At 45.6% G+C, this 27,424-nt stretch overlaps 1 protein-coding gene and 1 long non-coding RNA gene across 5 annotated transcripts; one reads left to right on the top strand and one right to left on the bottom strand.

Moving 5' to 3' along the window:
* Positions 1–338: 338 nt before the first annotated feature.
* Positions 339–27,253, top strand: TBC1D2 (TBC1 domain family member 2). Of its 4 annotated transcripts, XM_080986732.1 has the most exons (14): positions 339–803; positions 5,452–5,890; positions 8,474–8,612; positions 11,640–11,781; positions 13,266–13,402; positions 15,507–15,679; positions 16,999–17,385; positions 18,454–18,564; positions 19,042–19,226; positions 20,038–20,514; positions 22,790–22,910; positions 24,032–24,217; positions 24,437–24,558; positions 26,681–27,253. In XM_080986732.1, exons 2-14 carry the CDS (start codon positions 5,480–5,482, stop codon positions 26,880–26,882), a joined length of 2,793 nt encoding a protein of 930 aa, XP_080842858.1. In that variant the 5' UTR covers positions 339–803; positions 5,452–5,479; the 3' UTR covers positions 26,883–27,253. The 4 variants fall into 4 exon arrangements, with proteins under 4 accessions (XP_080842858.1, XP_080842857.1, XP_080842856.1 ...); XM_080986731.1 differs by lacking the exon at positions 339–803 and having other exon boundaries at positions 5,316–5,890; positions 11,643–11,781; XM_080986730.1 differs by lacking the exon at positions 339–803 and having other exon boundaries at positions 5,317–5,890.
* Positions 14,201–15,491, bottom strand: LOC308466359. Its single transcript, XR_013980796.1, has 2 exons — positions 14,756–15,491; positions 14,201–14,721 (listed from the first exon to the last, which is right to left on the bottom strand). It is a non-coding gene; the product is annotated as an uncharacterized lncRNA (long non-coding RNA).
* Positions 27,254–27,424: the final 171 nt, after the last annotated feature.

A 27,424-nucleotide genomic window follows, 5' to 3' on the forward strand; every position in this document is an offset into this window, starting at 1 on the left:
TGCTGTAAACCTCAAAGCACTTCCGATCAGGCATTTGCGGGCATTCGCTGGTACCGGGCGACATCACGGGAATCAAGGCTGCAAACCCATTAAATCTGGGCGGGCTTGCAAAAAGGCGAATGCATGCATTCAAGTTGCCCAGCGCAGCGGCTTCTAGCAGCTGTACAGGAAAGAGACGGGCTTTGCGCAGCATTTGATCTCGCATGACCATAGCTGTCAAGGTTTCCCTTTTTTTTTAAGGGAAATTCCCTTATTCCGAATAGTATTCCTCGCAAGAAAAGGGAAAAGTTAACAGCTATGCGCATGACATGTTCTTGGAATGCCGTTGCGCATTCTGTAAGACGTCCTTTCCCTATAAGTAAAAATGAAATAAAATAGGCGCAGGGAACTGGGTTGGTTTATTGGGGGTGGATGGGAAACCTACAGCCAGCTATTATTAGGACCAGCTTAAAGCGTCGCAAAATAAGCCGCAAACTTTCGAGCTCTCCGGGAAAAAAAATCGCCCTCGCCTCGGGCAAGAACGTGGAATATTTCTAGGAGAAAGACACGGCAAGGCGCGCCTCCCCGCTTCCCCCGCCAAGCGCGCAGCGGCGGAATCCATTGTTGTCTTGCTTTCCGCTCCCTCGCGGCTTTCCATGCCGGGACTGCCTGGCACCGCCCCGTCCCAACCGACCAGGAAACAGCCGCTGCTCGCTGGCTCGATCCTTGCCCCATAACATTTGCTGCCGTTTGATCAGGAAGCGGATCGGGCCCTTTGCAGGCACAGCTGCTTCTGCTGAAATCCGCTCGGAGGGCGAGTGAAGGTAGGAGCTGAAAGAGTGACTTGCTTGCTTGCTTGCTTGGGCAAATTTGGGTATACTTTACGCACATGCGGTCCTCCTCTGTTGAGTGGGGTTTGTTTGTTTTCCCCCAACTCCCTTAGCGACGCCACTTTTCTTACTTGAAGGACAGCGCTGGGTAGTTTTAAACAGCAGGAAAGAAAGCAGTTCAACAGGTGCAGCATGGAGGTACTGTGATAGGCAGGAGTGCCAGCCAGCTTGGCTCTGCGTCAGGTGACAGCAAAAAACTGCAAGGTTTTTAGCGGGGGCAATTAGAATAAGATCTACTATTTGATTATTAATGTAAACCTCCGAAATGTATTTTGTACAGTTAGGTTTTTACCTCTGTCTTCAGTACATCTTGTTTTATTTTATTGCTATGGCTGATACAGATAAAGATTCTTCCGCTCTGATCTGATCTTGGCCCCATGACCGGGGGTGCCTAGGGCCATGGGTGCTATGCAATGTGTGCATGGCCCTGGCTGGCACAGAACTTTGTGGGTGCCCGGTCCCTTCATGGGGAATTTTGTGGGTGCTCAGGCCACCAGGGCCCCAGGAAGTTGGCACATGAGGCAATGATAGGTGAGGGAAACTGCGCTGTTTATTTTTGTTAGCCAATGCAGTGGCCCGAGGGGGTAGGTTGTTGAGAGCTAATGTGGCTGAGCTGTTTGTTTGAGACACCTCACCCCACCCATAATCTATCCCATCACTCGTTTTGTGCAAGTGCTTTTGTTTCTTAGCTCCAGAAACCCCTCCTTTTTGCATTAAATGGATGGCACTGTGGGTTAAACCACAGAGCCTAGGACTTGCCGATAAGAAGGTCAGCGGTTCAAATCCCTGCGATGGGGTGAGCTCCCGTTGCTCGGTCCCTGCTCCTTCCAACCTAGCAGTTTGAAAGCACGTCAAAGTGCAAGTAGATAAATAGGTACTGCTCTGGCGGGAAGGTAAACGGCGTTTCCGTGTGCTGCTCTGGTTCGCCAAAAGCGGCTTAGTCATGCTGGCCACATGACCCGGAAGCTGTACGCCGGCTCCCTCGGCCAGTAAAGCAAAATGAGCACCACAACCCCAGAGTCGGTCACGACTGGACCTAATGGTCAGGGGCCCCTTTACCTTTTATTATTGGACCAGGGGTGCCAACTTGAATAAAATATGGGTGGGCGGGCAGATAAGCTCCACCCTGCATCATCAACCACATGATGCGACACACACACACAACATTTGAATGGCAATGCCCATCAACTGGGGGAGGGGGCTCAAATATTTTATGGGAGGCCAAAGGGATCTTGGCCCCTAGGAGTTGGCTCCTATGTACTGGACATGTCATGCTCCTCCTGGAGTAGTTTGTCCACCTTTGGTCCCCATCCTGCACCCGGTGCTCACCTGTGGCTCCTAGAAGCTGTCAGGATGCAGCCACACCCCAGGAAATGGCTCTGGCTAGCCAACCAAACCAGGTGAGGGAAGCTGATGGGTCTCAAACTCTGAGACAGTTAGGGACTTCTCCTGCATGTGAAGAAGGCTCTGGTGGATTGAGCGGACAAGACCAATAGTAGGTCCAAGGGTCAAGAAGACAGTGTCTGCAGGGGCAGTAGAGGGACGTGAGGGCAGATGGGACTCGTCCACCTGGGAAGGGAGCCCATCTAGGAGAAGGAAAACTCCGATCCTAAACCTGTGCTGCCTTGTGGGATATTTTGGGGAGAAGAAAAGAAGAAGAAGAGTTTGGATTTGATATCCCGCCTTTCACTCCCTTTAAGGAGTCTCAAAGCGGCTAACATTCTCCTTTCCCTTCCTCCCCCACAACAAACACTCTGTGAGGTGAGTGGGCTGAGAGACTTCAAAGAAGTGTGACTGACCCAAGGTCATCCAGCAGCTGCATGTGGAGGAGCGGAGACGCGAACCCGGTTCCCCAGATTACGAGACTACCGCTCTTAACCACTACACCACACTGGCTCTCAAGAAAAGACTGAGCCAGCCCTACACAAATCTGGAGTGGAGTCCTTATGGGTAAAATTATGAACAGAAGGTTTGAGGTTCACGGCGTGCTCCACTCTAAAAGAAAATTTAATGAAAATGATGTACCGTAGGTATATCACCCTGGTTAAACTAGCAAAAATGTACAGAGTAAGTAATAAAATGTGTTGGAAATGTAAAACAAAAGACGGTGAATTTTTTCGCATGTGGTGGACATGTGAAAAAAATGAAAAAATATTGGGACATGATATATAACGAAATGAAAAAACTATTTAAATACACTTTCCCAAAGAAACCAGAAGCATTTTTGCTAGGCATAACAGGGGATGAATTTAAAAAGGAAGATTACAAACTATTCATGCATGCAACGACCGCCGCAAGAATCTTAGTGGCTCAGAAATGGAAATCCCAAGAAATCCCAACTTTAATGGAGTGGCAGATAAAAATGTTTGAATACACAGAATTGGCGAAATTGACTTATAAGATTCGGAAATTGACTTATAAGATTCGGAACCAAAAAGAAGCAAAGTTTGAAAAGGATTGGAGTAAATTTGTTGAATATATACGGAGTAATTGTAAGAATTTAAAAACTGTAGCAGGATTAATGTAAATCTTGTGATGTGGATGGAGTGTAAATACGAAACTGTAAGAAAAGATTTGAGATATGAAAACCGTTGAAGGGATGGAAGGAAGTCCGGGCGGAATAAGGTGCAGGGTAAATAAGAAGACATATGAATTTTTGAATGTAAGAGTATTTATTTTATTTATTGTTGTTTCAAAAAAGCAATAAAAAGTATTGGAGTGGAGTCCTTAAAATGGTTGGGTGGTGCCTTGTACGCCTCCTTCCAGCAACTCCTGCAGCCAAGCTGGTGCCAAAAGGATTGCTCTCCTTTCCTTTGGACCACATCAGTGAAGTCGAGAGAGGGGTCTTGTCGTCTGGGCATCCCAGGACCTCCATACAGACTGCCCATGCTTGTGCACTTTGGTGCAGTAATTGTAATGTGCTAAGTGCTGCATGGTTTCAGTCATGGTTTTTATTGCTGCTTTTCTGTCTTGCATCTTATTTTATTGTATTGCAGCCTGCATTCCACAGGAAGCAAATTGAAAGACAAGAAAATACAATATAAGAAATGAAATAACAATACAGCTAAATATCAATGGGAATGTTGAAAGTGGCCAAGCCATGGATTGCCTGAATGAAGCTTGTGGTCCACAGACCACAGTCTGGAACCCCTGTACTAGGTGACTCAAGGCAGCTAGCAACATGTAAAAGTTAAAGCTATCAAAAGAGGAAGAATAAAATGCAACTAAAGCAGTAAAATAAAAGCAGCAGGAATAGAATAAGAGCAGCAGCTGATAAAATCTCAGCAAACCTGCAGCAAAATTACCCAGCCTTCTTACTCGGTCAGCCAGAATCCCTCCTGAAATAATCTTAATGTCCTTAGCTAGTTTGGTTTCGTGTTCTCGAAGCTACCAGCATGAGTTTGACTAAACTGCAGGAGGCAGTGGAAGACAGAAGTGCCTGGCGTGCTCTGGTCCAGGGGGTCACGAAGAGTCGGACACGACTAAACGACTAAACAACCAAAAGTTTGGTTTCTGTAGGGAGGGCATTCCAAAGCAACTGGAAAAACATTTCCTTGTTCCCACCTGCTGCACTTTGAGTTTAGGAACAGGATCTCTGATGCTGAACAAAGTTCACAGGAAGGCATATACATATATGGGATAAGGTGGCCCTTCAAGCCTCAGTCATGGGCTGTTTAATGCTTAAGAATCAGTGCCTATAAGTGGCCCTGGAATTGAAGAGGAAGGCATTTGGGGGTGGGAGGGACAACCACAGAGTTACATGCATCAGCCCAGCCCCAGGCAACAGGCATTTTGAACCGGTTGAAGTTTCAGGATGCCTTTCAAGGGCTGCCCTTATCCCCACAGCTGACAGTATGTGGCTGAAAAGTGGCATTACGCATTAATGGCATGATATACTGGTAAGCTACCCAAGCAACTCTGGGAACGGGAAATTCTGACCAGCAGTTATTGAACAGAGGTAGAAACCAACCCACCTGCAAGCAGGCTGATTTCCTGGACCTACTTGTATTTTTTTTCACACACTCACTGCTTGTGGTTTTGTTATGTACTGAGTTGAATAGGATCCAAAAGGCAGCAGTCTGATTGGTCCTAGAACAATAGGGTCCAGAATGCAGCAATCTGATTGGTCCTAGAACAATGCAGCAGTATGATTGGTCCACAGGAGCCACCCAATCCAGCTCCAGGTGGAAGGGAATCCGCAACCTGATTGGCCTACAGGAGAATCCCAGAATTAGCCAATCACATGCGGCCCATTGTGTAAATAATGTATATAAAGCAGATATTTGGGGGGAACTTTCATTCCTCACTACTATGAGCTGAATAAAGAGCATGAAATACTCGACTCCGAGTATATTTCAGGTTTGTCTCCATTGCCATGTGAGTTGTGTGATGACCTCCGTACATGTGAGGAAGCTGTTTGGAGAAGCAGAAGTGCTGCCAGATTTGGGCTGTGGAAGGAAGTTTGCCAAGAGGAACGTCTTTCTATTAACCAGAACTGTGGGGCTTGCATGCACGTAGTATATGCTTATTTTCTCAGCAACTTTTTCTTGGGCTTTTTTGTCTTTCGCTGTTTGCATTCCAGCAACACAAGATCTGCCCTGCGGTGGAGTATGGAGCCGGATTCTGAGAGCAGAGATTGCCTTGTGGCCGGAACTTCCAGTAAGCCCGAAGAAGAAAAAGCAGAGGATACTGAGAGCGGCATCAGTTGCGCCCTAGAAGGAGGTGGGCCTCCTTCCAGGGAAAAGTGGGAGAATGTGGATCTGAAACCTGGCAGAGAAACCCCCAAGAAACAACTCTGTGGCTATTTAAACAAATTTTCTGCAAATGCCCCAATCAAGACCTGGAAGTCGCGTTGGTTCGTCTACGATGAAAACAAATGCAACTTACTTTACTACAGGACAGCACAGGACATGAACCCTCTGGGGAGCATAGAGCTATCCAGTGCTAGCTTTGATCTTAAGGTGGGAGTGGAAGAGGGCGTTTTTGAAATCAGGACCCCCAGCAAAGCATTTATCCTTCAGGTATGTGGAACACATGGCTGGTTTGGGCTAGTGGTGGGGAAATGTGCATGTTGCGGCTGGTGGCATGCAATGGGACTTGAGCTCATAGGGTGACCTAAAGGGATCTCAGACAGGGATCTACCCTTTGTGCCCAACTGAAAGTATGGAAACAAAGGCAGACCAGCCGTACTAGTGTTGGTGGATAAATTATTTGGATTCCTTGTCCTGGAGACTCGATGCGCTTGGGGGTTTCCACAGAGCTGAAGCTGTGAATTTCCTGAATTAGCCTAGGACTTGCTGATCAGAAGGTCGGCAGTTCGAATCCCCGCGACGGGGTGAGCTCCCGTTGCTCATTCCCAGCTCCTGCCAACCTAGCAGTTCGAAAGCACGTCAAAGTGCAAGTAGATAAATAGGTACTGCTCCAGCAGGAAGGTAAATGGTGTTTCCGTGTGCTGCTCTGGTTCGCCAGAAGCGGTTTAGTCCTGCTGGCCACATGACCCGGAAGCTGCACGCCGGCTCCCTCGGCCAATAAAGTGAGATGAGCGCCGCAACCCCAGAGTCGGCCACGACTGGACCTAATGGTCAGGGGTCCCTTTACCTTTACCTTTAGGACATGTTATAACCAGTGTTTTACTATTGTGTCCAAAGAACCAGGAGCATTTATATACAGGAGAGATAAACATGTTTTGTTCCATTTAACACACATTTTAACATCTCTATCACCATTGAGAAGCCAGCATTATCTTGGTGTAGTTTCCACAGCTACATCCAATTGTAGCTGAATGTTCAGTTAACCAGAATCCCAGTCTTCTCCTGTTCTGACATTTAATGGTTCTTGGCTGCAGACTCTTGGAGGACAAAAAATAATAAAATTAGCATGCAGAGCCAAGTTTAAGTAATCCCTATTTTTTAAAATTGGCAGAAGATAAAGGAGTTGGAACCTTTGGGTTGCATGAACTTCACAATTTTCTCTTCCCTTTACAAAATATCCTGATTCACAGTTTGAGAAGAAGAAAGCTCTTGTCTTCAGGAAATTGCCTTAAACATGATTTCCTAGTGATTTTTTTCTGAAAGCAGAAGAGAACCCTAATAATTCATGGCAGTATCCTGAACTCCTGAGACCATTAGCATCCTCTGCCTCAAAGATTATTAAAACAATACAAGTATGTTACTTTTGCTGAGTGTTGGTGGGGAAGACTTTCTTGTACGTTATCATTTTAGACAGCCCACTCAGTGTATATGGCATTTTACATTGGATGCATTTGTACATAACACTCAGCCATGGTTAGTTCAACAAATCACCAGTTGTCCTGCAGACAATTAAACAAGCCACAGTTTGTTTCCCAGCCACTTTGGCCTCATGCCTCTGTAGCCTGGCAAATGTCTGCGGTGAGGTGTCCTGATAAGCCATGGCTGAGCACGGCTGTTAAGTTTGCAGTTAAAACAAGCCATAGTTCACGAGCTGCCAACAAGCCATGGCTTCAAATTGTGGTTTGTTGCCAGAAAACAAACCATGGTTAGTCGGCTAGTCTGGGTTTGGATGTTCAGAAAAAACACATGCCGACACAAACCATGGGTTACTGTTGTCCAGAGCAAGCCATTGTTTCATAAGTGAAAATCACACACACACAAAAGCAGACACGGTAGACTGACCCACCTGATCCCCCTCTTGCTAAAGGCTTGGGGGGCTAGATTTTTGTCAGTTCAGGGGGTTCCTCAGTTTAGGCACTAGTGGTTGATGATGGGAGATGGCACATCCACCGCACTGAATATTCATATTGAATTTCTAACTGTATTTTGATTGCTACTTTTACAGTGGTACCTCGCAAGACGAATGCCTCGCAAGACAAAAAACTCGCTAGACAAAAGGGTTTTTTGTTTTTTGAGCTGCTTCGCAAGACGATTTTCCCTATGGGCTTGCTCGCAAGACGGAAACGTCTTGCAAGTTTGTTTCCTTTTTCTTAACACCGTTAATACAGTTGCGACTTGACTTCGAGGAGCAACTCATAGAACGCGGTGTGGTAGCCTTTTTTGAGGTTTTTGAAGACTTTGGTGATTTTTGAAGCTTTTCCAAAACTTTCCCGACACCGTGCTTCGCAAGACGAAAAAAATCGCAAGGCGACAAAACTCACGGAACGAATTAATTTCGTCTTGCGAGGCACCACTGTATTTCTGTTCTTTTTTTTATTGTATTACAATTTGGATTTAGTGAATGCAACAAAATAGAATATATAAGAAGCCAAAGAAGCAATCAAAACACAATTTAAAAATCATTCGGCGTCTTGCACAGAACATTACAATGGTTACAACAGGCAAAAAATCATTAAGTAGCCTGCCAGAACTCAGCAATTTTCATGTGGTCCATGGGGCGGAAAGTTTGGAAACCACTGCACTAGGTCCTCTGCTTGCACAGGGAAGCCAAACTTACACTGCGTCAAAACCTCCCCAATTATACTGGATTTTGGTAAGTCCATGGTCTGTTGTGATGAGGTTGGGTTTGTCGCTGAAATCTATCTGTTGTGGAATTTAGCTGTATCTGTAGGCAACTCCTTGAGTTACACAGATCCTGTATTTAATAAGTTTTTTCCCCAAATTGAACTGTAGGCTGTCAACAAACAGACCATGATATACTGGTTGCAGCAGTTGCAGATAAAACGCTGGGAGTTCTGTAGTAACCAGACTAGAAGTCCGGCAGAGGATGACACAAATTTCCTCTGTGTGAATGACGCCACACTTAACAATAGTAAGTAGCAGCAGCAGCGCAAATGTGTTGCCCCCCCACCCCTACCCCAGGGGACAGGATTATTTCGCCAGTCCTGCTTTAGTTGGTGCGGCATAAATTCAGCCATTTAGCAGGGCTTGATCCTACAAATATTAATGCAAACAGAATTCTGACAGGGCTGAGACTTGTGAGAGAGTGTGTGTGTATGAGAGAGAGAGAGAGCATGAGAGAATCTGCTTCCTCACTGCGCACAAATTGCACAACATCAGCCTAAGTGCTAAAGTAGGGTTTGCTAACTTCTTTTTAGTTTGAGGACCGCATTCACCCTAGGAAAACTCCCAGTGGTGGCTGTAGCCCCAAGTGGTACATGCACAGCGCACACAAGACACAGCTTCCTCTCCTCAGCTGATTCATGCAGATCAGCTGAGGAGCAGCTCATCTTATGATAAATGGGATGACCAGGGAGGAGCAGATTAGTATCCCTGTCAGGGTGCTGGACTGGCAAAGAGGTTTATATCTCTTCAACCATGCTATCCCCATCTCTATCCTCACTGTCACTGCCAAAAATTGGTGGGGTCTGGGAACAAGGGCACAGAAAAAAATGCTTGGGTGACTGGATCAGGCCCCTGGGCTAGAGCATATTAGTTGCCCCGGGTGACTAAACACAGCAGGCCAACTCTCCAGCGAAGGACAAAAAAAAAATGCAGGCAGATGGTCCCTTGGGGGGGAAATTCGGACAGTAGAACAATACCTTTTACTGGAAGCCACAATCTAGGGAGCAAGCTTTAGAGTTCAGCAGAACTCTTCATCAAGCTGGATGTTAGGCGAAACAGCACAAAAAAACCAAAGGAGAATACTCTGGCATGCAGAGAAACCGAAGTCTGTAATTTTGATGGACGGCTTTCTGGAATGGAGACAATGCTATGCAGACTCCAGCCCAAATCTTTATGTATCTACTCTGAAGTAAGCGCCACAGAGTTTAATGCAACTGACATCTAGTTAAGCGTGTCTGCGCTCACATTGCTTCTGTGCTTACTCTGCATCCTGCACACTCTCTCTGCTATTTTTGAACCTGCAGTCGCATGCAGCAAACTATGATCCATATCGATCCTGTAGTTTCTTAACAAATACTGCTGTTTCGTGTGTATGTGTGTGTGTGTTTTAAACCGGCTTCAGTCCAATTAGAAAACTTGATGTGGAGTAAGTACTAATGTGAACCCCCTCCCCCAACAGCCATTGCACAAGTTCAGATGACGATTTAGTGAACAGGAAAACCGGGGGGGGGGGATGGGGGGGGAAACCGGCGTTTGCAGGGATGGGGAAACCAAACAGGTCACCTGCATCAGGTGAAGACGTCCCTGCCCCATCTGTAATGCAAAAAACTCCATGCAAATGTAGCTTGAAATTCTGCAGGGCACAGGCTGGGAAATGACCTCCCTGTGTTTTAAGCCGCAAATGTGAATAACATGCCCTCAGATTATAGCTGTGCCTTCTGCAAACAAACAAACAGAAAACACCTCTGGACGCCATAAGAGGCAATGGCTCCTCTCGATTTATAAACACGCCAGCAGTTATTTGGAAATATCAAAAGCAGAGGCCTCCAGTGTCTGCCTGCTTAAGTTCTAGACTTGCCTGGGCATGTGAGAATTTTTGAAGTTGACCACTCCACCCAAGGCTAGCCTAGTTCTCCATAGCGGTTGCAGAAATGCTTCTTAAAAGTCAGCCAAAATGGGTATCTCATTTGCCCCAAATGGGTGGCAGTATTTGTGTAAGGGACGCGGGTGGCGCTGTGGGTTAAACCACAGAGCCTAGGACTTGCCGATCAGAAGGTCAGCCGTTCAAATCCCCGTGACGGGGTGAGCTTCCGTTGCTCGGTCCCTGCTCCTGCCAACCTAGCAGTTCAAAAGCACCTCAAAGTACAAGTAGATCAATAGGTACCGCTCTGGCGGGAAGGTAAACGGCGTTTCCGTGCGCTGCTCTGGTTCGCCAGAAGCAGCTTAGTCATGCTGGCCACATGACCCGGAAGCTGTACGCCGGCTCCCTCGGCCAATAAAGCGAGATGAGTGCCGCAACCCCAGAGTCGGCCACGACTGGACCTAATGGGCAGGGGTCCCTTTACCTTTACCTTATTTGTGTAACAGACAACAGAGAATGCACTGGTAGCAGTTCTCTCTCCCTGCTGTGCTTGATGCCAGCGGCGTAGCGTGGGTTATCAGCACCCGGGGCAAGGCAAGTAATTTGCGCCCCCTAACCCGGGGCAAGGCAATTAATTTGCGCCCCCTAACCCGGGGCAAGGCAAGTACAGTAATTTACTCTCCCAAGCAGCAGCAGCGAGGCTTCTCTTTCCCCCGCGCTCTCCTGGAGCTGCCTCTTTTCTTTCCTTTTTTCCCTTTCTCCAAGGCTTTTCGCTTTCTCTCCTTAATTGATTCCTCCTCCACACCGCAGCGTTTCCTGGCTGCTTCCCCCCCCTTCCCCTCTCTCTCCTCCTCGCTCTGCTTGCCTTGCCCTGCCCTGCCTGAGGGCTTCCTGAGGAGACTCCGCTCTCCTTTTTGACCAGGCGAGGTGGAAAAGTCTCTTCCCGCCCCCTCGCCAGACTCCCTGCTCGGCTCGGCTCACTACCCAGGCGGCCAGTGGAGAGAGAGCCGCAATTACCATAAAGCTCCTCTCCCTCCGCTTCGCCAAGCTGTCAAAGCCCAGCAGCAGCGGCAACGGCAGCAGCAGGCGCAGCCAGACCCCTGCCAGCCAGCCAGCCCGCCCGCCCGCCCGCCCGGCTTCCTCTCCTTTTTTTGCCCGCGGCAGAAGGCTTCGCTCTCCCCCTTCCGCGACCTCCTCGCCAAGCCGAGCGAGCGCGGGTTCCCTAACCCGTGGATTTTAGTAGGGGCAGAGAGCTGCTAGTGCGAGCGCGCCCCCCGCCCATGTTGCGCCCGGTGCGGCCGGCCCCCCTGGCACCCCCCACGCTACGCCACTGCTTGATGCACCTATAACTTTAGCTTGGGTGTGTCTGAATCCCATTGAGTCTGTTGGTTTGTTTGTTTTTTCCCTCCATAGCAGAGGCTGAACATGACTTTTTGCCGCCTGTGAAAACCCCCACAGATGTCGTCGGCCCGAAGGCAGCCTCTCTCCCAGCGCCTCTACAGCCTTCTCACGCTCTTCAGAACATCTCCCTCAAGCATCCTTGGATTGAAATACAGTAACTGTTTTTATCTCTCTTTTTTGAATTTCTGGAAACTAGCTGTGTTAAGTCTGTTGCACCACTAACAGCAGAGTCTTTTTGACATCTCAAGGACTAGCAAATGCTCCTTTGTGTCCTGAGTTTTGAAAGGCGAGAGCCAACCAGATGGCATGAAAGAGAAACCCTGCTGTAGGCGTGGGTGTCGCTATAGAGGGGGAAGATGTTGTTATGGAAGGTGACGTTATACTTTTTTTAAAAAAAGCAAAATTATTAAGATGCTTAAATGTGTATTTTAGCTTTATTAAATGAAAAAGGAAATGGCTTGAAAGTGCACAACTTGCATTGATCAACTCTTGTAAGCATTTATGGCTCAATCACTATTTCAATAAACTCACAGATGTTGCATAAGAACTTAAGGAAAGCTGTGCGGCATCGGATCAAGGACTCCTCTAGCTAAACCATATTCCTGCGTTGCAGGGGGTTTCCAACCATATTCCTGCATTGCAGGGGGTTGCACTAGGTCAGGGTTTTCTAAATTTGGGTCTCCAGCTCTTTTTGGACTACAACTCCCATCATCCCTAGCTGGTGGTCAGGGATGATGGGAATTGTAGTCCAAAAAACAACCAACCAACCAGCAGGAGACCTGAGTTTGGGAAACTCCGGACTAGATGATTCTCAGGGTCCCTTCCAACACTACAAATCTCTGATTCTGTGTCCATGAAGGACTTGAAGAAAACATTGTGCTCCCCACCCAACAACTGTTTCTCCCTAGCAACCAGGGAGAAACAAGGTTAGTCAGAAGCAAAAATGTGGGGAAGTAAACATTGTGCAGGAGCAAAGAATTCCCCCATGAACCTTCCTCTTTGTTCATATTACATTCAAATAGAATATTTAGGCGCAACTGTAATGTTTGAGTTTTGTACGTTTTTGTGCAGATTTGTCTGTTGCACATATGCTTGTACCTCACTTCATCTCTCTACATATGATCAATATACACTTGATGACTTAGAAGCATAGAATCATAGAATCATAGAGTTGGAAGAGACCACAAGGGCCATCGAGTCCAACCCCCTGCCAAGCAGGAAACACCATCAGAGCACTCCTGACATATGGTTGTCAAGCCTCTGCTTAAAGACCTCCAAAGAAGGAGACTCCACCACACTCCTTGGCAGCAAATTCCACTGTCGAACAGCTCTTACTTACGGCTGAACTTGTGAACCAGGACGTGACATTGTATTTGAAGAGTGATGACACAGTCATCAGATGATGAGCATGCATGTATGAACCCGGCCCTAAGTGAGTCCAAGTCCTGTGAGTTTGCGACAGCTGGGAACAACGGCTACTAAATGAAAAAACCGTCCGAAGTCACTAGGAAATGACTGGATATTGTTGCAGGAAGATGTTGCATTGTGGCACGAGTGTACCAAAACAGCCAGCGGCATTTAAGCGTTATTAATTCACAGGTTCTGTCTAACCATTCCGCTGTGCTTCTGTGCTTCTAGGAACACAGTGCATAATCTTTATGGTAGCTGGCAGAGCCGGAGGGACAATGGTGGCATGTCTTGTTTGGAGGGGATCCAAGATGACCTTGAAAACGCAGCCGATGAAGAGCATGCAGAAACTGAAGCAGAAGATGCAGGTACTTATTTCTGCACGACAGTGAGAACATTTAAAAATTGCATTGCTTCCTTGTGATTCTCAGGGCCGGATTTAGATTTGATGAGGCCCTAAGCCACTGAAGAGGGATGCGGGTGGTGCTGTGGGTTAAACCACAGAGCCTAGGGCTTGCCGATCAGAAGGTCAGCAGTTCGAATCCCCGCGACAGGGTGAGCTCCCGTTGCTCGGTCCCTGCTCCTGCCAACCTAGCAGTTTGAAAGCACGTCAAAGTGCAAGTAGATAAATAGGTACAGCTCTGGCGGGAAGGTAAACGGCGTTTCCTTGCGCTACTCTGGTTTGCCAGAAGCGGCTTAGTCATGCTGGCCACATGACCCGGAAGCTGTACGCCGGCTCCCTCAGCCAATAAAGCGAGATGAGCGCCACAACCCCAGAGTCGGCCACGACTGGACCTAATGGTCAGGGGTCCCTTTACCTTTTAAGCCACTGAAGGTAATGGGGCCATTTATATGTCCAGCTGTCCTTTGTCAACAACAAATTGTCACTGGTTTTTTTGTGTTGAATATGTTGAATGGTAATTTATGGACCTAATAGGCACCTAAAGCCATTTGCACTTGCAGAATGTAGGCACCCTGTATATAGAAATGAGCAAACCAGTGATATTTTAGGGAGCAGGCTAGCAGGCGGGGCCCATTACTTACATCATAGGACACTACACAACACAAAACACTGGTGCTGTATGTAGTTTTTTTTCCATTTGTTTTTTATCTTATATTTTGGAAATGTACATCCAGTTTTTTCCCCTTTAATTTTTTTTGGGGGGGGGGGGGCAAGAAAGTGGGGCCATAAGCTATAGCTTGTTTAGCTTATACATTAATCCGGCACTGGTTATTCTGCACAGCTGTGAGGGAGAAACTGGGAAAAGTGAGCACAAAAGCCTTCATTGAAGCCTCTGGGATTTATTCTGAGTAAATATCAGGGTTTAATTAAGCATTTCTAGGTAACCTGGGCATAGACCCATTATAGCACAAACTTGCAAAAACGTTTGCACATGCTGAGATACACCCATAGATGCAAATGTCCAACTTTCAGATGTGGGGGGGGGGGACCTCTGACTCAAATTTATATAATACCTTGCTGTGTGAATTCTGGGCCCAGTATGGAGTACAGTGGTACCTTGGTACTCAAACGCCTTAGTTCCCAAATGCCGAAAACCTGGAAGTAAGTGTTCCAGTTTTCGAACATTTTTCATAAGCCAAACGGCCCATGCAGCTGTTGGCTATTGTTTCTGGGGTGCCTGCACCAATCAGAAGCTGCGCCTTGGTTTTCGAACATTTCAGAAGTCTAATGGGCTTCCAGAACGGATTAAGTTTGGCACTTTTGTTTTTGCTATTTTACATTTTTGTTTTTGAGGCTTTTTCGGTTAATTTGTTTTTGTGACTGTGTGGAATCCAGTTCAGCTACTAATTGGTTGTGTGACTGCGGAAATGGATAAAAGCCCTCTATCCAAACAAAGACTATCATCAGTATGGGTAAGGAAAAAAAATTAATTTTAATTTTTCTCATCTACAATACTGTCTTATTTATTTTATGGTGCAGTACACTGATTATTGCTTTCGTATTATGGATCCGTAGTCTTGTTCGATAGTAAAATTCTTGTTAAATTGCTGTTTTAGGGGTTGTTTTTAAAAGTTTGGAACGGATTAATCCGTTTTGCATTACTTTCTATGGGAAAGCGTGCCTTGGTTTTGGAATGCTTTGGTTTTGGAACGGACTTCCAGAACGGATTAAATTTGAGAACCAAGGTACCACTGTATTGGATTTTCTAGACCTAGAATGCATGGATCGGGCCCTTCTTCCTACCTCCAGTATGCTGGCGAGAAGTGCTGCTTATGTGCTCATTAGAAGTAAAACAAGCCTTGTCTAATATCGAACATTGCTTTCCCTTTCACTCAAATTTTGTCCATATAGCTGTTTCTCACTCACTCACCCACCTCATCTTGCTATTGCAAATACACACAAGTTGCCAGTCAATACCACCCACATAGAATAAATGGTAATCACAGATCAAAACGATCTGTGGCACCACTCGAAAGCAGGAAAGTGTCCTATGTTCTTTTCTTCCTCAGGCGAAACAGAGACGCAGAAGGATCCAAAGTCAAGGCTAAAACCACCTTTGGTTAGAAAAGACAAAAAGGAAAGCAGGAGTTTGCGTTGTTTTGCTGAAGGGGCAAGAGATGGGAGAACAGCTTCTCTTCAGCACCAAATTTTCGTCCTTGAAGAGGATGTCAAAGCTCAGAAGGTAATCCTGCCCTTGGTATGGATGGAGTCACCATACCATTTTGATCTATAGGGAAATGTGCTTAATTGCCTTTTGATCTGGACACAATATTGTAGAAGAAGGTGTATGTCTGCCTCATGTATTGCTGGCAAGAGAAGAACAGGACCAAACATGTGCTGGCTGGGGCTGATGAGAGCTGTAGTCTGAAACATCTGGAGGGCACCATGTTGGCGAACGCTGCATTCTAGAAGGTATTATGAAAGGAAACACACCCATCTTCTCTTTTAGCATCTAAATACTGTGTCCAAGTCCAGATTCTAATTTGCCTTTTTTTCTGGGCTCTGGTAGAAGGGTCATTCTAGAGCTATAGTGTGTCTCCTCTTTACTAGGTTGTGGTAGAGGGATGGTTGTGGAACCAAGGTTGGAAAATGGTTGGAATACTTGTGTGGTTGTGCCCAGATACTGGAGAGTTGTTCAGAGTTACACCTAAGAGGGATAACTGCCAGTATAGCTTTTGAAGACCCGATTTCTCTCTAGTAACTCACAGAGGCACCATCCTACACAAGCCTAACAGTGGGTCACAGACTGAGTGATTGCATCAGCCTGCAATACAGACTCCCCGCTGAAAACTGCATTTCCTGTTCAACTGCTGAAGGACAACGTTGTTCCTGATATTTTGGGGGAAAACTGAAGTTAGAACATCTAAGCTATTATGAAATACAAGCTGATTCTCTAACGGTGCTCTTAGTTTTTTTTCATGGTGAGGCTGTCAAAAGGTTTCTAAAATAAGTTGAATTCTCGGAGGAACAAAAACCTGATTGTTTTATGGAAGACTGGTGGCGGCCATATTTGGTATCTAAGTCTTGGCAATTTAAACATGATTATACACCTGAGGGTTTTTTTTTAAAAAACAACAACTAAGAGAACACTTTTCTTATACATTTCATTTTTACTGGTAAATTAGTCAACTTCTTAATTCGATGATTATGATTTTTATCATTTTGTGCAGGATCAATGTAAATTTAACTAGCCTGTGGTTAACGCCTCATTTGTGCTTCTAGAATATCGGCACAGCATCAACTCTCTGAATCTTGGGAATTTCCTCCAGAACTGTATCTGAAGAATCATTGTGGCTTATTGTCCTCACTAATTATAGTTGGAATGGAAAATTAGTTCATCCTCATATGATACAAATGCATCATTCTTTGTTCCTTTCCAGATACAGAAATGTATGTTTGATCACTCTGGAATCCTGCGCTTCCTCCAAGTTGTTCAGAGTATGACTTATAAAGCTGCCTTTAGAAAATTAAGGGTCTCCCCCCCCATGTTTACTTTTACAGGAACTGGTTAAGCTTCTCCACAAAGCCCTGGAGGCAGCCCAACAGGAGAAGCGAGAGTCCTGCAGGTACCTGGTCACAGCAAAGGAGGAGGATAGGCTGGAGCTGGTGCGACACAAAGTGAGGCAGATTGCTGAGCTGAATAAACAGGTTGAAGTGCTGGAGATGGAGAAAAAGGAGCTGGAGCAGGGCCTGGCTTTGAAGGACGAGCACATCGGGGAGCTGAAGGCCCACGTGCAGCTCCTGATGGACAAAAACCAGGCCAAGCAAGAAGTCATCCTGAAGCTGACGGAGCAACTTGCCAGAGACATGCCTGACTCTGTTGGGGAGGCAGACACCATTCCCATGGAGACCTTGTACAAGCAGCAGGAAGAGATCGAACATCTGAAGGTACTCTGAGGCAAATGGTGCAATGGCAGGGCCGGCCCTACCATTGGGCAGAGCCTTGGGGAGCAGATGTGTTGGGGATGGCACAACAGTAAACACAAGAGGTAAATGCCTCTTTAGTCCCCTATCCCTTGTCTGTTGCTACACAAGCTGTCCTGGGGACCCTTATCTGTCCTGATGATTCAGGTACTATTCCATCCCTGGTGTTGAAGGAAAATTTAACTGCTAGTCTCTTCAGTTTCCGTACCTGGGAAGGGGCACCATCTCTGGTGGCAAAATGCTTTGGCCAGGGTACAGTAGGAGGTGACGATTATGACCTCACTCCTTCCACAGTTGCACCTTGGTGATATGTTATCCCATCGTTCTATACCTCTGTTTTATTTTTGTGGCAAGTCTGTGTGCACCACAATACCATAGCAGCTCCTTTAAGAAACAGCCCGGAATATGATATTGAGCAGAGGATTCAGTTTCCTTTAAAAAAAAAAATCACTGTGCTCCTTCATCCCAAAGGAGCCCTCAACATCTGGAGCGCACCAGGTTCGAGATGACTACTACACTTAGGAGACAGTGTTCTGGTTATCTCTGTGAATGTGATGTTTTCTATCTGTCTACAAAATAGGACTTTCTGTTGCTTTTTGTCACCAATGCCCTTGGCCTGTTTGAGGAGCCATGGAAAGAGTCCAACAACAGCACAGCTTGCCCCTATCTTTCTGTCAGACACCATTTGCCAATTCATAAATGTTAAGTTGTGGGTGAACATATCAGATGACACAGCGATTCTTCAAACAGCTCTTGTTTATTCACAGGCCAGAACAGAACTGAACTGAAGTGTTCAGTCAGCCTGCTTATATAGAGCTCCAGTACAACGTAACTGTAACAATTTTCTAAAACTATCCAATCACTGAACGTCACTTTCAATCCCTTATTTGCATAACTATCTACAGTATCCCCCTGCTGGCCCAGGGTGATAACTTCAGTACATAACAATAAACCCAACAAATTTCTTGGGTGTACAAATTACAGTTGTGCCAACAGGTTATTTCTACGTATCTTCTCTTGTCTTTTTGCCAGGATGACTTAGAAGCGTACAAGATTCAGAACCAATTTCTGAACTGCGAAATCCACCAGGTTACTAAAATCTGGAGCACGGTAGCGCAGAAAGAGAAGACCCTACTGATGAAGGTAAAAAGCAAAGTATTTTTAAAAGTCCAGTGTTTGTGCTTTAGGCCCCATCTGCAGTATACATCTACTGTATAACTGTATTATACCACTTTAAAACAGCTATAGCTTTCCCCCAAAGAACTGTAGTTTGTTGAAAGTGCTGATAATTTTTAGGAGACCCCTATTCCTCTCCCTTCGCAGAGCTACGATTCCCAGAGTTCCCTGGGAAGAGGGATTGGCTCTTAAACCACTCTGAGAATTCCCAGAATTTGGGGGTGAGAGAGGAGTCAAGGTGCTTTAAATGTGTGCTGAATGTGAGGTGTGGATCTTTGTGTTGGTTCTCTGTGTGTTTGCCTGTGATGCTCTCCAGCTTTCTAGGAGCCGACCTCAGCTGTCCGACATTAGGTTGCTTGTGGCTACTTCTGAGCATAACACGACAACAGAAAGCCATGGTCATATTCTGACTGCAACACATTTTTATGCTTTTTAAAATTCCAGTGTGCCCGTCTGCAAGCCCACAACTGCCAGATTGAGAGCAAGTACCTGATGGTTCTGCGGAAGCTGCAAGGCCTACCGGACTTTGCCAGTGAGCATGTGGAAATGCTGAAGGCCCTTATCCAGGAAGCGCTTCAGTGGGGTGTGAAGGAAGAAGCCATGATCCCTGTACATCTCAGCCCAATCAAGTAATGGCTGTGTGTGTGTGTGTGTGTGTGTGTGTGTTTAAAATAGATGCAGTGCTCTTTTATTTTCACCAGGCTCGCTGTTTCTGGAATATGATGCTGGTCTAGATTGGCCTGATTCATCAGACAATCCTTATATTCTTACTGTCAGTGAGCTGTCATTGGCAGATTATCAGATAAAGCTTTATTTGATAATCCTATTTTTAATCCACAAAGGCACATTTTCACTTGTGGGGCTGCGAGGTGAGGGTACACTCGCTTACATTATGAGGTTACCTTTGATTTTGGTGTGCTACTGTAGTAGAGAAAGGCAAAAGAAAATATGAGCTGGTTTTTCCTTCAAACAGTCAGTGGTAGCATTTTATATTACCGTATTTTTCGCTCTATAAGACGCACCAGACCACAAGACGCACCTAGTTTTTGGAGGAGGAAAACAAGAAAAAAAATATTCTGAATCTCAGAAGCCAGAACAGCAAGAGGGATCGCTGCGCAGTGAAAGCAGCAATCCCTCTTGCTGTTCTGGCTTCTGGGATAGCTGTGCAGGCTGCATTTGCTCCATAAGACGCACACACATTTCCCCTTACTTTTAGGAGGGAAAAAGTGAGTCTTATAGAGCAAAAAATATGGTATTCTTAAACTGTACATTAGCTTACTTTTTTATTGTCAAAAAGGCACCTACATTAAGATCTTTGGCAAGATACATTTTTAAAAATAATGATAATTGTTAGCAGAAAGTTTACAAACTTTTCTTTAATTAATTTGACAGCTCTAGAACTTGATGTTTTTCCCATATTCTTCTCTTTTCCCCGTTCAGCCAGTATGATGACTATGGGTTTATGACAATTCCTGAGTACGAAGCTGCAGACTGGAAGCTTCTGGCAAAAATCCAGGCTCTGGAGATCAAATCCAGTAACCTCCTGAACCAGGATGCCATGGAGAAAACTCTCTCTGACCGGTGGAATAATCTTGGGGAACTAGCTCCCTCCTCAGAGCTAAAGAGTCTGCTGCGCTGTGGCGTCCCAATAGACCACCGCCAACGAGTGTGGAGATGGATTGTGAGCAGGCGGGTACAGCAGTTTCGCTCTCCAGGCCATTACCAAAACTTGCTCAAGAAGTGTGAAGCTGCTGAGCACCCAGCTTCCCGACAGATTGAACTGGATCTGCCTCGCACGCTCACCAACAACAGGCACTTCAATTCACCTGCTTCCCAGCTTCTTCCCAAACTCCGAAGGATTTTGCTTGCATTCTCTCTGCAAAATCCCACTATTGGCTATTGCCAGGGACTGAACAGGTAAAGGGTGCTAGCTCATTGCTGACCTTTTTAAACTCTTTGTTTGCAACAAATATTAGGGTCAGTAATAATAATAATTTACAGTGGTATAATAATAATAATTTACAGTGGTACCTTGGTACTCGAACGGCGTGGCTCCTGAACAAATCGGCTCCTGAAGGCCGCAAACCTGGAAGTGAGTGTTCTGGTTTGCGAACGTTTTTTGGAAGCCAAACGTCCAACGTGGTTTCCAATTGGCTGCAGGAAGCTCCTGCAGCCAATTGGAAGCCATGCCTTGGCTTTTGAACCGTTTCAGGAGTCAAATGGACTCCCAGAACAGATTAAATTCGAGAACCAAGATAGCATGGTATTATTATTATTATTATTATTATTATTTAATTGAATTTATATACCGCCCTATACCCAGACATGGGTGGCGCTGTGGGTTAAACCACAGAGCCTAGGACTTACTGATCAGAAGGTCCGCAGTTCGAATCCCCACGGCAGGGTAAGCTCCTGTTCCTCGGTCCCTGCTTCTGCCAACCTAGCAGTTCGAAAGTACATCAAAGTGCAAGTAGATAAATAGGTACCGCTCCGGCGGGAAGGTAAACAGTGTTTCCGTGCGCTGCTCTGATTCACCAGAAGCAGCTTAGTCATGACCCGGAAGCTGTACGCCGGCTCCCTCGGCCAATAAAGCAAGATGAGCGCCACAACCCCAGAGTTGGCCTTGACTGGACCTAATGGTCAGGGGTCCCTTTACCTTTACCTATACCCAGAGGTCTCAGGGTAGTCCACAGAACAAGATCAACATACAAACCAAAATATATAGTATCAAAATAAAAACAACCCACTAACACCCCCATCTGACCAGATTGCCCCAGCCACTCTGGGTAGCTCCCAACACAATATTAAAAACATGCTAAAACACCAAACATTAAAAACTTCCCTATACAATCTAAGTATAATGTGAAAAATTAGTCATGAGATGCATTTGACAATGACTCCAGCTGGAACTGCTGTGTTCTGACAAAGCTATAGGCGTACATGAAACCATACAAACAACCAAATGTTTTCTTGGGCCTATTTGCACCTGTGCTGCTGAAAAGATGAGCTGCTCTTACTCAAAGGTTGCCAACCTTTTTTTGGGCCCAGGGGCCTTGGCCATATTGGGAATGTTGAGAGAGTATCATGGTCACCAGTGAGAAAATGGCTGCCTTGGAGCGTGTGGCATAACGCAAAATGGCTGCTGCATCTGAAAGAGAGACTGAGACAGAAATGATCTCACTGATCACGCTGCCCCGCCAGCTACCCACAGTCAATGGGGGAAAGGCACCTACCTCAGCTTACTCTGCACTCACTTGTCGAGAGAAGCTATTTGTATCTCTCCTCTGTTCAGAACCATAGCTGTCAACTTACAGATTTGAAAATAAGAGACCAGTAGCCTCGAAAATAAGGGATCAGCAGCCAAAATAAGGGATTTTAGTCAACCAGCAGCCAAACAAAGCCTCAAGTGGTGGTTCCCACAGCTCAGCAACCTGGCAAAGGGGATGCAGCAAGGAAAACCACCATCACCTCTCCGCTGGGAAGCGCTGAGCAAAGGCGAGTCCCCAGGCAACGCGGCTGATTTGATCGACACAAGGCATGCAAGCTCCACCCCCCCAGTCGTTCTCAGACTCCTTACTGGGTGAGCAACGCAGCCAAGCAACACAGCTGGAGCCTCCCTCCTCCCTGGCTGGCAGGGAGGGAGAGAGAGGAGCTGCTTCTTTTGAAACCCAGGAAATTTAAGGGACATCATCAATAAGGAAGAGCAGCGGGACACAGTGCTGGGATAAGGGACTTTCCCACCAAATAAGGGACGGTTGACAGCTATGTTCAGAACAGGTGTGTTTCCAATTCTGGCAACCAGCGAAATATGTGCATGCAACAAGTTTAAGAGTGTTGTGTTCAGTGCAGGAAAAGGAAGTGCAAACAGAAACTGACCAGGAAGATCAGTCAGTCTCTTGTGTGCTGTAGCTTTTTGAAGGAATATTTACTGAGACCTTTCAAAGACACCATAGAAAGAACCGCCAGGGCACCATAGTAAGAACTGGCAGCTACTATGGTACCTGCTTTATAGTTACATTAACAAGTGGGCTGCCTATTTACCACATGTAGTGTTAAGTTTCAGAAGAAACTTCCTGCTTCTTCGCCATTTTCCTCTTGTGGGAATTTTCCAGCTTGAAGGACCGTAGCTGTAAGAACTGCCTGCCAATGTTGCCTGCTTTCCTTAACAGTGATGTCTCTTTATTCATCCCAGATTGGCAGCCATTGCACTACTGGTTCTAGAGGAAGAGGAAATCGCTTTCTGGTGCCTAGTTCATATCACTGAAAACCTAATGCCTGCAGATTCTTATAGCAACACACTAATAGGCTCACAAGTAAGTCTGGGACTCCCCACCAAGCCATACAATAGGATAGTCATGGGTGAAAGGAAAACGGGTTGTTTTAAAAGGATTGCATATTCTTAAAATGGAAGTGGTGCTTCTAGAGGAAAAATTCCAACGCACTTCACATAGGTGTTGGCACAGGCCTGGCTTACATCGTTCTGCGATTCATCTTAATCTAGGCAGTTGATTATTTAACAAAATAATGGAACTTCACACCTAATCCAGTGGTTTGCATGATGTCAAGAATCAAATTGTCCTTAAAACTAATTAATTTCTTCTTCACTGTGGCCTAATTTGGACATAATGCAAAGCCAAACTAGTTTGGCATAAAGTTACACCCAAACCATTCAATTGTAGCTCATACCAATGTGATCATCAGTACCGTGGGATTACCTGTTTTTTAAAGGTTATTTTTTTAGGGGGGAGTGCAAAAAACCCCTTTTGGTATCACAGAAGGGACCTATGGGAGAGTCAGTAACACACACACACACTTAAGAAAAAAATGTCCAAAGGGAGCGGGGTTTGGAGGGCCACACACACACACACACACATCATTTTGTAACCACAATATCAGAGTGGGGAAGCTTTGGAGGCAGATTTTGTCCTCGTTCTCTTGGTTCTGCCTCCACTGCAGAAAGTACAGTGGTGCCTCGCAAGACGAAATTAATCCGTTCCGCGAGTCTCTTCGTCTTGCGGTTTTTTCGTCTTGCGAAGCACGGCTATTAGCGGCTTAGCGGCTATTAACGGCTTAGCGGCTTTAAGAAAAAGGAAACAAACTCGCAAGAACTCGCAAGATGTTTTGTCTTGCGAAGCAAGCCCATAGGGAAATTCGTCTTGCGGAACGACTCAAAAAACGGAAAACTCTTTCGTCTTGCGCGGCATTCGTCTTGCGAGGCATTCGTCTTGCGAGGTACCACTGTATAACAATAGCTTGTGTGTGTATCTCTATAACTGTATTGTGCTGCAAGTCGAAAGTTTTGATTTTGTTAGATTGGTCAGGTGTTTACAAGTACAGTTAACCCCTGTGGATTTTGGAGGAGTCTGAGAAGGTGCTGATAAAGCATCCTTTCAAATGTGGTTATTGGTTCTTATTGTTGTTTTGCTGAATCCAGGTGGATCAAAGAGTCTTTAAAGATTTCTTGTCAGAGAAGCTTCCCAGGCTGGCAGCTCATCTGGAGGAGCACCGAATCGACTTGGGTCTGGTGACCTTCAATTGGTTCTTGGTTGTATTTGTAGACAGTCTTGTTAGCGATATCCTCTTCAGGGTATGGGATGCCTTTCTCTATGAAGGTACTAAGGTAAGTGTATCCCTGCCTCCTATGTCTCCTATCTCTCCTATCCCTTCTCACTTTATATATCAGTCTCCGCAGAGATGTTTTATCAACCAGGCATTTAGGACAGGCTTCTATTGAACCTGTACCTTCCTGCCTCAGTGACATTACCTTTATCGTCTGTGTGGCTATGACTGCATCCCTCCTGTGACTTCCCCCTGTCAGCCATGTTTTTCTTTGTCCCAGGTGATATTCCGTTACGCTCTGGCAATATTTAAATACAACGAAGAAGCGATACTGAGGATCCAGGACAGCCTGGAAATTTACCAGTACATGCGTTTTTTTACCAAAACCATCTGTGATGGCAGGTAAGGATGATTTCAGGAAGTGTTTGGGATGGGGATTGTGGTTGTCAGGTGATAGTTTGTCATTCAGAGAACTGGAAAAATTCAAAAACTGGGATTGAGGCAGGCACAGATCAGGAATAAGCAATAGCAAGAGACTGATTTATGAAACCCTTCTTACGAATGGAACACACTTGAACAGGGCGGAAAGGGTGAAATGGCTGCTGAGTGATACTGATGACTTCGTAACTTCTAAAGTAGCACTATATGCGTTGGGCAGCTAAGAAGATTAGGAGAAAAGAACTAGATAAAATAGCGGTCAATTGCAAAGGTGATTCGGACATTTAAGCTGGCACATTCTATCCAAGAATCCCCTGCTATTATATCATATACAACAAATAATTTCTAGGAGATGTGACCGTTCATTGTATTCGCAGTCCCTGATGTTTTTATGGCGTTTATGGTTATTGTTGTCTTTTTGTTTCCTTTGTGAATGATGCCATGGCCTTTGGCTAGTGCAATAAAGTTGTTGTTGATGATGATGATGAATAGCATTGACGCCATGTTTATCTGAGGCAAACCAGAAGCTACGAACCAAGCCAAATACACCTAGATTAGGGCTAAAGTTTTCTCTCACACACAGAGACATGCTGGAGCCATTTCCCTCATACTGATGTGCAACACTGCATATGAGGTGCTGATCAGATGGGGAAATGTTCACACTCCAGTTGCGTGGGGCAGCACCACAGGGAAGTGGCTTCCACGTGATGCGGTGTGTGAAAATAATGGCTGAGGCAACACTGAAACTGAACAAATACTCCTTTAAAAGTATACCCGCTTATATATACCCTTGGGCTCTGAGGTGAATCCTGCCTCTTCTTGAACGTGTGTGCCATGTATTTGATAGTTTCATTGATCACCGTCAAATATAACCTGCACATCTAAAACATAGGTCCATGTTATTGTATATAATAATCCCTTATTCCAGGAAATCCTGGGGTTCTTCGGAAAGCTTATCAGGAGTGTTTAATGAGCAGATCAGTAATGGTTGACCAGTTTTCCTGAAGGACAGATGTCCCGCTAAAACTCATTTTCCCTCTGTAATGCTTAGCCTCTGGGTAGTTTTGGGTGTGTTCTAGATTGCATTCTCAATTCACAGAAGGTGGCAGACCGGCCCGGCCCTACCATTAGGCATAGTAAGGCTGATACCTCAAGCTGAGGTTTCTGGGGGGTCAGGGCACCTGTGAAGTACTAGAAAACAGAGCTGTGTGAACCCCATGGCTGGATTTAGGTTTGATGAGGCCCTAAGCTACTGAAGGTAATGGGGCCCTTTATATGTGATAGTTTAGGGAGAGGGCTAGCAGGCGGGGCCCATTACTTACATCATAGGAGCCTACACAACACAACACACTGTTGCTCTATGTAGGTTTTATTTTATTTGTTTTTTATCTTATATTTTGGAAATGTACATCCAGGTTATTTTCCTTTAATTTTTTGGGGGGGGGGCCCAAGAGAGTGGGGCCCTAAGCTATAGCTTATTTAGCTTATACATAAATCCGGCACTGCCTATAGCCTGCCTTGTTCCCCTAAATGAGCCTTAGGAGCAGTGTAGGATGCTGTCCCATTGCCAGTGTTTAAGAATCCACTGCAAATCCAGTACATAAAAGGAGCAACATTTTGACCATGACTTCAGACAGCAAAATTACTTGGGGCAGCCCTGTAATTTAGTCCAGTAGACTTGGCTATGTGCTCACCCTAAAACATTCCCCAGAATCTTCTGTACTGAAGAGAGGTTCCTTCCTTAGCAGAAAAATAATTGTGGAAAATACCAGTAGTAAATTTTGAAATACTGTTTTAGAACAGTAGTGCAGAGAACCAGTAAATTGGTCTGGCACAGAACTGCATCTAAGGGTGTTTCTAATCTTATGTGGCCTGAAATATGAGGGCCTGGTGCAGAGAAGACCCAGAGCTTTGATCCCTGGGTGACACTTTCTGTCTCTGGAAGACAAACCTCTTTCAGAAATCCTACCACATTTTTGTGAGGGAAGCCAAAAGAGCATGTAGAATTCCCACAAGTCTCTCTTCAATGTCTACTTAGTCCAAGCTACCTTTAAAAATTCTGGCTCATATGCTTGCCCTCTTCCAGGAAGCTGATGAACATCGCCTTCAGTGACATGAACCCATTTCCCATGAAAGTTTTACAAAATCGGCGCCGAGTGTACAGGTTAAAACTGGAGTCTGAGATGAGAGAACTGGAGCAGATAAAAGTCGAGTACATGAAGGAACAGGCAGAACATTCTGCCAGCAACTCGAATGGAGCCGTGAGTGAGGATGAAGAAGATATGTAACTCCAGTTTCCTCCTCACAGCTGGCCTTCAAACATAAATTTTCACTACTTTGGAAACAAAAAAGTGTTAACACTAGCTACCCATGAGCAAAGATGCACTGGATTGTCTTCAAGTGAATTGGAAAGAAATCATGTACTTTGGAAGCCTTGTTTCTCACTAAGGCCTTTTCTTGACGTAGTGTGTGGTGTACAATATTTCCAAGAAGTCACCGCACCAGAAAATCTCTACTGTCTGCTTCCCTTTTTGGATAACATCAGGTATTGTAGATCTCAATTTAGAGGTCTGTCCCCATTCCTCAACCCACAATCCATCACTCTGGGCCTATGTGGTTTCTGTACTCACAGATACAAATTAAATACCTGAGACAACAAGCTAGTGAAGTACCAGCACTTAACTATCTTGTGGTCTCCTCATGAGGACCAGTCACATGTCTGTGCATACATACACACACTCAGATAAATGTCCCTGTGGATGTGCTAATCAGTGGATTTGGAGCTGATTTCCATATACATTTCACACACTAAACTCTATGTGAAATTCTT

The sequence above is a fragment of the Podarcis pityusensis genome, assembly GCF_964106645.2.
Source record: "Podarcis pityusensis genome assembly, chromosome: 17".
In the NCBI taxonomy this organism is placed as follows: Eukaryota; Metazoa; Chordata; class Lepidosauria; order Squamata; family Lacertidae; genus Podarcis; species Podarcis pityusensis.

Coding starts and splice junctions, on each gene's coding strand:
- TBC1D2 (XM_080986730.1), top strand. CDS start 5,378: ATGCACGTAGTATATGCTTATTTTCTCAGCAACTTTTTCTTGGGCTTT. Junction 15,680..16,998: donor AGGATGTCAAAGCTCAGAAG/GTAATCCTGCCC, acceptor TTACTTTTACAG/GAACTGGTTAAGCTTCTCCA. Junction 17,386..18,453: donor AAGAGATCGAACATCTGAAG/GTACTCTGAGGC, acceptor TCTTTTTGCCAG/GATGACTTAGAAGCGTACAA.